At 32.1% G+C, this 15,200-nt stretch overlaps 1 protein-coding gene across 1 annotated transcript in view; it reads left to right on the forward strand.

The window, feature by feature from the left end:
- Window positions 1–15,200, forward strand: part of LOC127729338 (xanthine dehydrogenase/oxidase-like) — a 65,592-nt gene that overhangs the window by 17,659 nt on the left and 32,733 nt on the right. The window contains exons 6-19 of the mRNA XM_052237095.1: window positions 70–131; window positions 1,368–1,493; window positions 2,177–2,318; window positions 2,970–3,137; window positions 3,391–3,467; window positions 4,089–4,182; window positions 4,706–4,827; window positions 6,236–6,420; window positions 7,284–7,434; window positions 8,161–8,353; window positions 8,845–9,023; window positions 11,575–11,694; window positions 13,447–13,668; window positions 13,985–14,048. Of these exons, the coding sequence (XP_052093055.1) occupies window positions 70–131; window positions 1,368–1,493; window positions 2,177–2,318; window positions 2,970–3,137; window positions 3,391–3,467; window positions 4,089–4,182; window positions 4,706–4,827; window positions 6,236–6,420; window positions 7,284–7,434; window positions 8,161–8,353; window positions 8,845–9,023; window positions 11,575–11,694; window positions 13,447–13,668; window positions 13,985–14,048 (1,905 nt within the window). The remainder of the gene's footprint in view (window positions 1–69; window positions 132–1,367; window positions 1,494–2,176; window positions 2,319–2,969; window positions 3,138–3,390; window positions 3,468–4,088; window positions 4,183–4,705; window positions 4,828–6,235; window positions 6,421–7,283; window positions 7,435–8,160; window positions 8,354–8,844; window positions 9,024–11,574; window positions 11,695–13,446; window positions 13,669–13,984; window positions 14,049–15,200) is intronic.

The raw sequence follows: 15,200 nt of genomic DNA on the forward strand, positions 1-15,200 counted from the left end.
TATATGCTTAGCAGGACAATGTTGATGCATCATTGAATTAGTTGACCTTTTATTGATTTACCTTTACAGGTAATCTATGTAGATGTACAGGATACAGACCAATTGTTGATGCTTTTAAGCAGGCCTCAAAGGTAATTCAAGTTCGTTTTAATGTACTCTATATTTTTGAGAAAAAAATGTGTAAATTACCAGTATTTCAGCTCAAATTGTCATAAGAAGACAATGAAGGAGAGGTTTGGCAGGGTTCCCATCAAGGATTTTTAAAGGGGAGTCCAAGGACTTGTCACTTTTAGCCATGGCGAGTCCAACTGTGAGAAGATAATTTTTTTTTATGCCCTCGCCGTAGCGGAGGGGGCATTAAGTTTTACCGTTGTCTGTCCGTCCGTACGTACGTATGTCCCAAAATTGGTTTCCGTTCTCTAACTTTAGTTTGCCTAAACCAAATGTTATGAAACTAAAATTCATTGCTTATTACCACAAAACACAGATCAAGTTTGAATTTTGGTGGCGTCACTCTTATCGTTCAAGAGTTATGTCCCTTTACAAATGGAAAAATTACTGAATTTTTCGTTTACGTTCTCTTATTTTTGTTTGCCTCAACCAAATGTTATGAAACTTATACACAATGGTTATTACCACAAAACACAGATCAGGTTTTAATTTTGGTGGCGTCACATTTACCGTTCTAGAGTTATGCCCCTTTACAAATGGAAAAATTGCTGAATTTTTCATTTCTGTTACTTTGCCTCAACCAAATGTTATGAAAATTATACACAATGCTTATTACCACAAAACACAGATCAATTTGGATTTGGGTATCATGGTATCATCACTTTTACCCTTCTTGAGTTATGTCCCTTTATAATGTTATATGCAAGCTGGGGCATCGTCTGTGTCCCATGGACACATTCCCCATTTATTGCTATATAATTTATTATATTAGTCCCCATGACAAAATAGAACAAGGAAATTACATCAGATTTAGATTTTTAAACTTTCTGTTATTAAATGATGATTATATGTGCTGAGTTGATACAACATTTTACACTCTTGATGCATCTTTGGACTCACCAGTTTTGAGTCCTGACAGATTTTTATGAGGCAAGGGCTCATGGACATGCCTTTGTGAGAACCCTGTATCAGGTAAGGTAAGATATGTGATCTTGACTTTATTTTAAATCTATAATGTTTTCTTAAAAAGTACATAGATTTAATTAGGTTAAGTTTCATAGTTTTTGGACCTGCAAATATAGAAAACATGCAAGAACAAACTAAATAACTTACAACACTGTTTGTCTGTATGAATAACACATTTCATGTAAATAGTTTTTGTGGTTCTTGCAAATCAAAGTTTTGTTTTCTTCTAGGCATGTCCATGTGGCTTAGGACTATGTCAGCAGTCAGATTCAACAGATTCAAGCATTGATGCACCTACAATTACAGAACAAAAGGGAGATCCATCACAGAGTTTTATATTCCCTCCAGAACTACAGGTACTAGGAATTATTTACATAAAAGCTGAAGAGTTAGACGGTTATTTCAATAAGTTAAAGTCCCATTTATTTAATGTATTGTTTTGTACATTGTTGCAACAGTTCAGTTTAGGCAGTCATACAGTTTGAAAATTATTGCAGTATTAGAAATTATTGTTATTTTGTGTATTTTTCCTTTGATCTTTTTTGTGATAATTTTTCATATCATGCTACTCACTTGAGATAGAAAATTATCGCTAGTATCTAAGGCCCATTAGCAACAGCGTATTTTTTTCTCGGTTAAGAGAAAGAGACTGTATGATGTAATGAACCTACACGTCATTGACGTTGCCTAGGAAAACAGTCGAGGATGTTTCTCTGCTACATCTTATCTCAGGGCTCTCGCCCTTAGATGATATTGTGGCTGAGAAACACCCTCTTGTTTGAAAAACCATTGATAATCTATAAATATCTGTAATGTAGGGTCAATACACCAATACTTTGTCATAAATCATAATGACATCATAAGTGTAAAACTATTCTGAATTCATATATTTTTATTTTAATTAGAAAATGTTTAATTATTTTCTAACAAAGCAATGCTGTAATTTTAAGATTGCATTTTATCAATTTTCAGGGCTGTTATAAACCATTTTTTGTTGTTTTGTACAATTTGTAAATTTCATTTTATGAACACTTCTCAGGTAAAAGAAGAATACAGAAAATCTTCAGTTCTGTTCACCAAGGGGGACTACTCATGGTACAGACCTGCTTCCCTGTCTGACTTGTTACAGATCAAGCAGCAAAATCCTGATGCTTGTCTTCTGATGGGATGCACTTCAGTTGGTAATAAGCTAGATAATTTTTCTGTAAATTAATGTTATCTTATCCACTGAAATATAACAATATCACTACAGGTTCATAATTAATCTTTGGTTTATCTGATGAGATAATTTTCCATTGCCTTAACATGTGAAACTCAGTTTTATTTTTAGCTTTTTGAAAATCAGCACTTGTTGTTTAAAATAAACAGAGAAAAAATGCTTTTATTATTTGCCAGAATATTCATCATGTTGAATGTGGGCAGTATTTGGAAGAAGATTATTGATTATTCCATTAGTAATCTACTAATCATCATTTTTATGGCTGTCAATTTAAGTGTTACTAAATGCTGTCATCAACATGGTTACCTATTGCCAAGTTTCCTAATAGAGTTGATTAGAACATAGATACTTATGACAGAAAATTGATCTTTGAAACTATTCTATGGGTATTAATGCATTGAAATTGTATGGAGTTTTTAGTTTAAACAATGTTTATTCAAACAAATTTTCACATTACAATATACAAATGTAATTCACTTGAAATAAATATCTAGAATTCAGAAACAAGAAAGGTTGCTTTAATTTACAAATATGTCTCCTAACTATAAAGGGGAAAAAATCACAGTAAATCTTGTTACAGTAATCTTATAAAAATGTTTTTATCTGTGTGCAGGGTTTTTGCTGAGAACAGGACAGATGAAATCAAAAACCATCATTTGTGGATCAAATGTTCCTGAACTTTCTACAGTAGAGGTGACAGATACAGACTTTGTCATAGGATCTGCTGTTACCATGAGAAGTCTAGAGCAAGCTCTTAATGATAAGGCCAAGGGTGTCAATGGTAAAAAGTTGACTTTATTCATTATGGGCTTTCATACCAATTTGAAATGTCAAGTTCAAAATGAAATACAATATTTTACAGTCCTTGATGATTAACAAATGGCATGTCTTAATTATCTATGGTACTGTTTCACTATAGATTGTATAAATAAACTCAGAAACTTATATCTAGAACCCCTCTCAATCACTTTCTTCATCTGTCCCTACTTTTATCCTTTCGTCTTTGCTTTATTGACATTATTCTACAATTTCAGAGAACCAGTTAAGAACTTTTGATGCTTTACAAGATGGTTTAAGATGGATTGGTGCTGATCAGATCAGAAATATGGCTGTAAGTTTTATTTCAAATACATTACAAGAGTTATCTCCCATTATGGAATTATATTTACGGTATTTTGGTATAGGCAATTTTCATTTTTCATTTTGATTAAAATCATTCATATCATAAGTAGACTCCTCCCTGAGTTGTAGTGTATATGCTACCATGAAAGACAACTCTTGCTAAAACAAAGCAAAGTCAATGCAACTTTTGAAAAGATAAAGAAAGTAGAATATGGGTTAATGTTATATTCTCTATTCTATCTGTTACAGAAGACAGATGTCATTTTATGTGTTTTTGTCCTTATTATTACTTGAATTCTTACAAATACTAATAATTCATTAGTTTATTGCCCATGTTTACTATTATTAGTTGTGTAAAAGAATTTGCATAATAACCATTGAAGAGGGTGGGTAGGAGGGGTCCTGATCCCGAAATCCCGGGCTTAAAAACATGGAATCCCGAGGTTCTGAACTTAAAAAAATTAAAATCCCGACATCCCGAAATTCGAAAAAAGAATTCCCGGATCCCGAAAGGATCAATCCCGAAATCCCGAGCTTAAAAACACCCAATACCCGGAGTCCCGATAAAGGTCCTACCCCCCCTCATTGAATAAGAATTCATCTCTTTCAGACAATTGGAGGACATATCATGAGCCAGGCTCCTAACCATGATTTACAGACACTACTTATGGCCATGGGCGCACAACTTAACTTTTTGTATCTTGGTGAGTTGTATTCTCTTTATCATATATTGTGGTATTTTAAATACTTAACAAATGCTGCTCCAAGATAAGTTCAACCTTTGTATTGTGTACTCTACTCCAAAATGTATTATTGTACAATTATTATATAAATTAAGGCCGAAAGAGAAAATACTTCTGTTTCTGCTAACCCTACCATGCCTAATTTTTAGTCCCTATCCTAAAGATTATTTCATTTTTGAACAAGAGGAATTAAAATCAGACTTTGCCCTGTTAAAACCAGTCAAAAACTTTATGAAAAATAGAATTATTTGCTTACCTACCAACTTTATTTTTGTTTTCAGCTTGTTTTCAGAAACAAACTTTATCTCTGTCCTTTGGATCATCATGATTCAGTAAAAAGTCATTAGATAAACACTCAAAATTAGTCATATGTGGTGTAAATAAATGAATATTCAGCTAAAATCAAGCAGAGATTTTTAAAAAAGATCGATATCCTTGATTAAACTATTTGATAAAACAGCATAATTGTAATTGTTTTAAATAGATAAAAATAAGACACAGAAAAGTCTAAGCTGTAAATTTGATGATACTTTCCTAAAGAATGGACCTGGAAGATTTGGAACAGCAGAAATAATGACATCCATCAGTATTCCTTTGACATCTAAGGTAAATTATTCCTTCTTTTGATATGATTAAATGAAATGTCAATGACAATAACCAAATGATATAAATGTACAAAATGGCATTCCTAAAAAAATGAAACAAATGTTTGCTGTTTTTACTGCTTTAAAAGATTCTGTTTTTGAAATAGTATATTTTTTTTAAACAGAATAGTTATTATTGTTCTTGTTGCCATGTTGGTTGGTACAATAGCCTTTGAAAATGCTATTTAGTTTTGAAAATTGAAAAATCAGTTTATCACATTCAAATGTAGTCCATCCTTACCATAAATATTTTTAAAGATCTTCTTCTCTGAAACGACTGAGCTAATTCAAACTCTGAATATTTGATCATTAGGATACTCAATATTGATCATCATATGTTTAGATTAAAGTTTGAGAGTTATATTTCACTAGTCATTTTGGGGCCCTTTATAGCTTGCTATTTGGTGTGAGCCAAGGCTCTGTGTTGAAGGCCGTACTTTGACCTATAATTGTTTACTTTTTACACATTATGACTTGGATGGAGAGTTGTCTCATTGGCACTCATAACACATCTTCTTATTTCTCTTTATTCATTAATGAACCAACATTGCCATCACTAAAAATAGAACATAAGTTAAAATGCAAGTAAATTCTTACATTTTCTGTATTTGCCCTGTGTTTGTTATATGTTTGTTTTGTTTTACTGATGTCTTAATGTTGTGCAGTTAACTACAGTTTTTGTTAGACTGCACTACCTATGGTCTGCTCATTCCGTTATTGTGATCCAAGTTGGTTTTCTGGTTTGAATTGTTTCACATTTTTCTTGTCGAGGCCTGGTATAGCCTACTATATGGTATGGATTTTTCTCATTGTTGTACGGTTGCTCACATCCACTTCATTTGAACTCTGGTGGAAAGTTGTCTTATTGGCAATCATACCACATCTCCTTATTTTATTTTGAATTTCTTTAAAACCACAATAGACAGAGAGAATCTGACATTTTATGAAAATGTTCTGATAGTAAAGATCTACCTACAGTGTAATTCTATATAAATTGTCAAGATGCATCATCGAGAGATAGGACATGTGCTTAAAGGAAGACTCTTGCCCCTAGTGAATTTCGTTAGGTCACACTAAAGAAATTCCTAGATTTTCATCCACTCTTTTTTCATGTTTTTTCAGAGCAAAAAAAAATATTTTGATTTCTTTCTGTTTCAATCATTTTGCTACAGGTTTTCACATAAAATTGCAAACAAAAAATGTGCTCTAAATAAAAGTGTGGTTAAATAAATTTGCACAGCATAATGTAAATTTTCTTGTTACGTTTTATGTTTTAGTTCAGATCTCAGATATTAAGGGATGGACAAACAAATAATTTTGTGTAAAGATGCATCTATAGTAGTATGGAACTTTAATCTTGTTTACTTAAGGAAGACTATGTGAGTTTTTTTAAACAACCAGGAAGGAGAGGATTTGACTATGCAGTGTTGAATGCTGGGATGTTTATACAGTTTAAACCGGACAGTCATATGGTTAAGCAGGCCAGAATATGTTTTGGAAATATTGATAAAAAGCCTGTTTTTGTCAAGTCAGCTGAATCAGAATTACAAGGAAAGTATGTAAAGCATTTATTGTTTTGTTTATATTTTATGTTTTAGTTCTGAAACTTTAGCAAGTAAATTTAACAAGTGGCCTGATTTGCTGAACCCTGTCAGTTTTGGGGAATAGGAGCATCTTTTTTTTAAATCCTAAAAGCATCTTTATATTTTTCTTTTTACTTTGCCTGTGTAATGTTCATTAAGTAAAAAGAAAAACATTGTAAATTCTGTTCTACATGCATTTATATATAGACTGGGATGTATTTGCTGTAAATGAATCTAAGTAGCGATTTCATGTTAGTATATCCTCATTTGAAATTGAACTTCTGTAAAATAATCTGACTTGATACCTTATACATGCAAAAATGTCAAAACTCAAAATATAGCTGCCCAAGACTTATTGCTAATCTTATAAAGACAAAGAAAATGCAAAATAAAATTTATAACAAACAATAGATGAAGAATTGCACCAACACAAATATAACACTTAAAAGCAAATAGTAAAAAAAGTTAAATCACTGTTTTGGTCATAAAGACCTTATCACTATTTGTCCGCCATTACTGGACATTGCAGCTGTTCCCTAAACATTTTCAGAAAAAAAAGTGTCTTAGGCCACAAAAGAAACGTAATTGCTATATGATGTCACTACTTCAAGTGTCGCTAATTCTAGGGTCAAATGTTGCAGATTCCCGTCTATTACTAAGCAGTATTCTTATTAAGTTTCTCACAATTTGGAAGAATTTAGGGGATAACTTTTTCAAGGTTCCTCTATACATAATGATCTGCAATCTAAACCAAATTCCATAAAATAACAAGAAATAAGAGAAAACTAAAAAATTTTTTTCTTTCAGTTTATTTCCCTTTTATTTCATTTTACAGAAAATGGGAAGATATAGACTTCAGTTCTGTGACTGACAAGTTAATCACAGAGTTATCCAACATAGAGAAAGGGGAAGATTTAAAGTTCAAAACAACATTAGCTGCTAGTTTTCTGTATAAATTTTATCTACAGATGAACAAAAGTTTGAAGGTAAAAATAGTGTCCTTTAGATTTATAGATCGTTTTGGAGTCAATTAAAGGGGATAAAGGGTGTATGTATAGGATACAGCAATCCAACAAAACAAAAGTTCACATAAGCCATTTAGTAGTAACATAAAGTGTTCTACATTTTTTTTATAAATGTAAAAGTGTTTTGTTTACATTTTGTTTTAAAATTGAGGTATATATATATTCATATTATATTTCATTCCAAGAGATTTTTTACAAGAGTTCAATCAAATCTAAACCAAGAGCATAAGAATTTCAAATTAGGATCCTGATAACTTATATGATACTTCGAAGATCATATATTATAAAGTGCATTCATAACCTTTTGATTGATTTATTGATTGGTTGTTGTTTGATGTTAAAGAACATTTATTTATCAATATCCATGGATTTTATGGTTTTTTATATACATGTATATCAGACTCACTATTTTTACTACCTGAAACAATGCATGTTTTGCATAGTATTGTTGTGTTGAAAATCTGAAACTATTAATTCAAAAATCCATGAACAAGTTTAAAACCAGGAGTTCAAAAGTTCCTAAGTTCATGAACTGTCTGAAAATAGGAATTAAAAAATCCATTAATCTGATTTTTTAGCCAAAAATTGTATTCTGAAATGAAAGTTCTTATCCAGCAATGAACATACAATCTCCTTCTTACATATATTGCAATTTTCATGTATGGTATGTATATTAACATTTAATAGATACAAGACAAAGATTTAAGGGAAAGTAGTGCTGCAGACAAGCTTGAGATAAACCCATCTACTGGCATCCAAATCTATGACGTTCCTGATGATGATGGTAAACATGTTGTTTGGAAACCAGTGCCTAATGTTGGATCAGAATGCATTGTTACAGGAGAAGCTGTATTTATTGATGATATGCCTAAGTTCAGTAGTAAGTATATTATGATGGTAAACATGTTGTTTGAAAACCAGTGCCTAATGTTGGATCAGAATACATTGTTACAGGAGAAGCTGTATTTATTGTTGATATGCCAAAGTTCAGTAGTAATTCAATTATTAAGTAGATTTATTGAACACCCAAAGGGATCATCAAATTTGATTATTTTTTATCATGTTTATAGGTGTAATGTATTTGTTAATGTGTTGCTGTTTATATTTGACATAGAGAATTGTTCAACAAGTCTGTCTGATATCAGGTTAAACATTTGGTTTAAGGTAGTTTACAATGAAATTGTGGTCATAGCAATTTGAAACTTAGTACACATGTTCAATATATGCCAATGTAGGGTTTGACCTAGATTTATAGATTCATTGAACATGTAAGTGATAGTGTGAGCTGAGCATGGAGTCTAATGTTTTTATCAGCAGTGTTGGCATTGTTTGAGAATCAGAAATGATTTTTTTGTTTGACTTTGATTGTAGATGAACTATATGCTGCAGTTGTTACCAGTACAAGAGCACATGCTAAAATATTGAAAGTTGATACATCAGAAGCCTTAGCTGTGCCAGGAGTAGTAGACTATATTTGTCAAAAAGATATTCCAGGGACTAATAAATTTGGGCTAATGGTACATGATATGACACTCTTTGCTGAAGAGGAAGTAAGTAGTTGATTATAAAGTTCTCTCATCCTCATTTTAGTTATTGTTTGTATATTTGTTGAAGAAAACTTCAAGCTTTAACCATCATTTCTGCTGTATCATTGCAATTGCCTTTTAGAACCTACTCAATACATCAATTCATACTCATATATATATATATATATACCATAACCTTTCTTCAGTTTTTTTTTTAAATAATAGGGAAAACAAGCTGGGGCTACGTGGCAACGACTGTGTAAACTATTTGTTTATATTTCAGTGGGTAAAACTGGAGGTTTCATACCTTGTATACAGATACCTTATGTTACAAAGTTTCCGTCTGTCATATGTCCATTGTTGTTGACCTCATTTTCATGGTTCAGTGACTGCTTGAAAAAATTAGCAGCTTTTTTATCAAGTGAATTACTCACTTATTATGAATAATGGGATAACTATATTTGGTATATGGGTTCCTTCCAATGTCTACATGTCCATCAGATAGGGTTCACCTGACCTCTAACCTTATTTCATGGATCAGTGATCAAGGTTAAAGTTGCGTGGTCAAATCCGTATCTCAGAAACTATAAGCATTAGGTCAACTATATTTGGTATATGGAATGATTTTGAGGTGTAAATGTCTGACTGGTAGGTTTCATCTGACCTTGACCTCTATTTCATGGTTCATTGTACAATGTTATTTTTTGTGTTTTGGTCCATTTCTCAGATACTATAAGCAAAATTGATGTTTGGAATGATTGTAAGGTGTATATGTCCGACTGGCAGGTTTCATCTGACCATGACCTCAATTTCATGGTTCATTGGGCAATGTTTTGTTTTTGTGGATTGGTCTATTTCTCAGATATTATAAGCAATAGTTCAATTATATTTGTTGTATGGACAGATTGTAAGGTGTACATGTCTGTCTGGCAGGGTTCATGTGACCTTGACTTTATTTTCATGGGCATTATTTAATGGTTAGTTTTTCGTGATTTTGTTAGTTTATCATATATCATAAGCAATAGGTCAACTATTTTTGGTGTATGGAATGATTGTAAGATGTACATGTCTGTCTGGCAAGGTTCAAATAACCTTTACCTCATTTTCATGGTTCATTGGTCAATATTTTGATTTTGTGGTTTGATCTGTTTCTCAGGTACTATTTGTGATAGGACCTCTATATTTGGTGTAAGGAATGGTTGAAAGGTGTGCATGTCTGTCTGGCATGGTTCACCTGACCATGACTTTTTTTCGTAGAACATTGATAATGTTAAGTTTATGTTATACTTGTAGTAAAACCTTCATATTACAGACTTTCATCATAAATTCAATGATAAGTTAAACAGGCGAGACAGTTCAGCGTGTGCACTCTTGTTAAGAAATTTGAATGTGGATAAAAATTTTACGATTTGATGAATTTCATAGGACAAAACAGGTATTTTGTTTCGGAGGAAATTATTTAGATCAACAGGTTCCTGGAGGGGAAACATGTAAAATTAAGAATGGAAATGGGGAATGTGTCAAAGAGACAACAACCTGACCAAAGAGCATGAAACAGCCCAAGGTGTATCCTTTATTTTTGCACTATAAAATAGAAATATATATATACATAAGACATTGTGATAAATCATATTTGTAATTTAAGCATAAGATAAGTTTATAGTTTCTTAATCTGTTCAAATGGTTGTTATAATTTTGTTAATTATTTATTTTGGTTGATGATGAACTTTTCACATTTTGTCATGTGTATGGACCTTTTATAGGGCAGTATGGGTTCTCTTGGCTTCTATAACAGGGAAAGATTTTATATTTGGTCTGAAGCTTGATAATGTTGAGCTGTAGCTCAATGTAAGCAATGTTAAGATCTGATGTTCAGCTTCTTCCTGTTTTGACAATAGTTTGAAATTTCAATCAATTATGCACATCGAAGTAGGTTTAGATATTGGTTTTATTATATTTGTAATGTCTTATCTAAATTGACTAAAAGTGTATTTATATCAGTGTAACATTCTAGTCTGATTATTAACCTTGTAGCATTATTCTTTAAATTTGTTACAAATGTATGAGCTTTCCTTTATACATGATGTATATACCTTCTAATATTTTTAGCTCACCTGGTCCAAAGGCCAGTGTGAGCTTTTGCCATGACTTCACCATTGTCTTTGGCAGTCTTTTGTTTTCAGTAGTCCTTTGACTTTACAAAAATCCCCACCTGAAACTACTTCAATCAGGACACAACTAAGCCTTTATTATCAATAACATATTTAGTGTGATTCTTTATTATCCGTAGCAGTGTAAGAACATAATACACAGTTTAAACTGTACAATTAAAAAACTTTAACCAGAAAATTTACTTATGCACAAAAACAAGTGTTTTGTCAGTAACACACTAAAACAAGTGTTTTGTCAGTAACACACTGAAACAAGTGTTTTGTCAGTAATAGTGTTTTGGTGGGATTATTTTGCTCAATCTTTATTTGTCTGTGTAGGTTTTTGTGGTCATTTGTTTCATCTTTTTTCTTTGCCTCTTGATATCTTCTCTCAATTCTTATATTTATCTGTTATATGATTTTAGGTGTTGCATTATGGTCAGATAATTGGAGCAGTATTGGCCAACACCCGAGAGATAGCTAGCAAGGCAGCCAAACTTGTCAAGATTGATTATGAGGATTTAGAGGCTATTTATACAATTGATGTAAGTATATGATTAAGAAATAGTTCATGAAAGCTTAAATTTATATTGATTTGACCACAGTTGGCCCTTTATGCTAGATATTTTACAATAAATTTATTTTAGAATATCGGCATAAAGGGCCAACCTGTGGTTAAACCAAAATAAATCGACTCTCAATGAATTCTTTCTATTCTAATAGAACAATGACAGCAACTCTTTTTTGATGGAAGTGCTCTAGGTTGAGGCAAATATCTGCTGTTCCCGCAATTGAACACACTATTGAAATTGACGTAAAAGAGGAAGAAAACTGAATCAGTGACATGCTATTGAGATTTACAATACTTAAAGTGTTTGACAAATGTCATATTAAAATTTGTAATGGATAACATCTCTTTTAACCTACAAAAACTGATATCATTGATAAATTACATTATCTTTATTATAGAGGATTTGATTTGAATTAATGCATGTATCTTTGAATTTATTTTCTTCTATTAACATTGTCTGTCTCTCTGAATTATTTGATAGGACACATAGATAGAAACATTCTTATTTTAGCAAACAAACAAAACTGGTGAATAAAATTCATCATCTAATACTTAAATAATAAATTAATTTTAATCCTGGCTTACTTACTAAACTGACCAAATTAATAGGTTTTACTGTATGTGTATAAAAGAAATGTGAATTTCAGAATTTGTCATGCTAGAAACTATAAAAAAAAAAGTTGTTTCCAGTCATATTTCAATCCAATTGCTACTTATAATCCCTGTCAGCATTAGGTTTGACATAGTTTACATATTTAGTCTATATACACAAGGGAAACAAAAAACACTTTTTTATGACATGTATATTTTTACATCAAAATGGGATGGAACAACTTTATTCCCTCATTTAAAGAGATATTCAAAGTAGTTTTTGTTAAAGCCTTCTGTGATTAGCATTGCCCATTACTTTATATGCAATCTGATTAAAATACATGTACAGATCCTGTATCCATGCTTGGCTTAAAGGGATCTAACATGCTTCGCTCTTTTTTTATGATCTGATATTTATCAAGTCAACCAATGAAATGTCTGCCTTCTATTATATCAACCCCCAAGGATGACTGGGGAATAGAAGTATGGTCACCATTGGTCTTCCTCCGACCGGCGGTAAAACCCTCGCCAAAGTGGGGCGTCCGTTTGGCTGTGCGGGATGTACAAATTTGCAGCCACGTCCGGTCAGAATGGGGACGTTAAATCCGATGCCTCGTGTAAAGAGAGTGCCACGCTCTTTGTACGTTAAGAACCCTTGCAACAACTCTTTGAGGGGTCCGTAGGTGACCTGTTGCAAGGCTAAATTTCTGTCCCTATCCAATATACCCTCATTTCCAGTGGCAGTCTAAATTTCTCCGACCTTAATCCCGGAAGCCCCTATTACAGAACCTACCTATTGTATTTATTGTTAATTTGTTCTCGTCCTGAATATGCATGAAATATTTGCCATTGGACGTTAAGCAACCAACAATCAATCAATCAATCTATTATATCAAGGTGTGTATCATTACGACAAAAACAGCTGATCCCAAAAGTGGTCTTCCAAATAGAAATTAAAACCATGCACTGTCAAATCCTTAAAACCAAAGCATGGACATGAATCTGTATTTGAATCCTATTACCAAAATATGTAGCTGTATTAAAACATTATAAAGATTTCAAAAGGGAGTCTTCAAATCTATATGTATAGTTCATATCAAATGTATTATAATAAATATTTATTTATTTATTTCAGGAAGCCATTGAAAAGAAATCTTTTTATGAGCTTGGTTTAACTCTTGATGAAGGTGACATGGACAAGGCCATCAATGAAGCAGCAGAAATAGTGTGTGGAGAAGTAGAAAGCCATGCTCAGGAACATCTCTACCTGGAACCACAGACAGCTCTAGTCGTACCTAAAATTGAACAGAGAGAGCTGGATATATACTCTTCTACACAAGCTATAAATGAAATACAGGTTAATATATTATCTAGTATAACGTAGATAAAAAAAAAAAAAATTCTGCATGCTTCATACAAATTTTATTTCAATCGTTTTAAATTTTAATCATCAATAGTATTTTTTTCTATCACAAAATGATTATTATTAAATTCAAAATGTTTAGAAAAGGTTGGATTTGAGGCTCAAGATAAGAAATTTTTACAGATTTTCCCATCTGATTATGAGTAAATGAACTCCCTACTGTTAGCAATACAGTTTATAAACACTCTTTACTGATGAGCTCCCCTCTGGTTGTAATATGGTTTATAAATGCCTCCTTACTTTTCTGCAGACTGATGTATCAAGTATGCTGTCCATTCCTAGAAACAGAATAAATGTCAGAGTCAGGAGAGTTGGTAAGTTTCAATTAATCCTCCAATAAATAGGGGACTATGAAGCTCATGGTCTGGGTAGCTGTAAGGTTTTATTTACTGTATGGACAAGGTGGCTGTATGGTATAAGTGTTCTAGATGGATGAAAGGTCAAGGTGGATTTATTTTCTAGGTGGCTGTATGGTCTAGGTGATTGTTTGGTCTAGGTGATTGTACCCTCATGGAAAATTGGTGGCTGAATACTGTCTTAATTATTTCTGAATTATATCTGAATAATCGTCTGAATATGTCTGAATGTTGTATTTGTGTCTATTTCTGAATATTTACTGAATTTCGGACTATTCAGCCAGTATTCAGAAACAGAAATATTCAGAAAATTTATGGTTTAAATGATGCTGTATTTAAGAAATATTCAGCCATTTTTTAAGACATATTCAGCAATATTCAGAAATCTTCAGCCAATATTCTTCCAATCTTCAGCCATACTAAGAAATATTCAGACATATTAAGAAATATTCAGACATATATAGAAATATTCAGACATATTCAGAAATATTCAGATATATTCAGAAATATTCAACCATATTAAGAACTATTCAGACAAATTAATCCAATCTTCAGCCTTATTAAGACATATTCAGCCATAATAAGAACTATTAATTCAGCCATATTAAAAACCATTCAGCAAAAGTGCATCCTTGTTCAGTCAGTGTTTTGTACTACAACTTCCAACAATAGCATTGCTGTGCAACTATTTTTTACTTAATTACCTTATACTATCCAACCTTCTCCACTTATAGGTCCCTTCTCTCATGAAAATATTTTTCTGAATTTTTTCTGAACATGATGTTGGAATTTTGCTGACGCATTACATATATTTAAGTAAACCCTTTTCTTAAAAATGCCGGAATTTGGCACGGTCCAGCAAGTTTTCAGCAAATTTTCAGTAAAAATTCAGCAGTACCTTTTCAGTAAAAATTCAGCAGTACCTTTTCAGTAAGTATTCAGCATTAATGCTGAATTGCTCTGAACACCTTGCTGAAATTTTCAGAACCTATTATAAAACCTTTTGCTTAAAAATGGCTGAATTTGGCACATTCCAGCAAGTTTTCAGCAAATTTTCAGCAACAATTCAGCAAGACATTTTCATATTCAGCAATAATTCAGCATTACTTC

Source organism: Mytilus californianus, unplaced genomic scaffold (genome assembly GCF_021869535.1).
Source record: "Mytilus californianus isolate M0D057914Y unplaced genomic scaffold, xbMytCali1.0.p SCAF_2, whole genome shotgun sequence".
In the NCBI taxonomy this organism is placed as follows: Eukaryota; Metazoa; Mollusca; class Bivalvia; order Mytilida; family Mytilidae; genus Mytilus; species Mytilus californianus.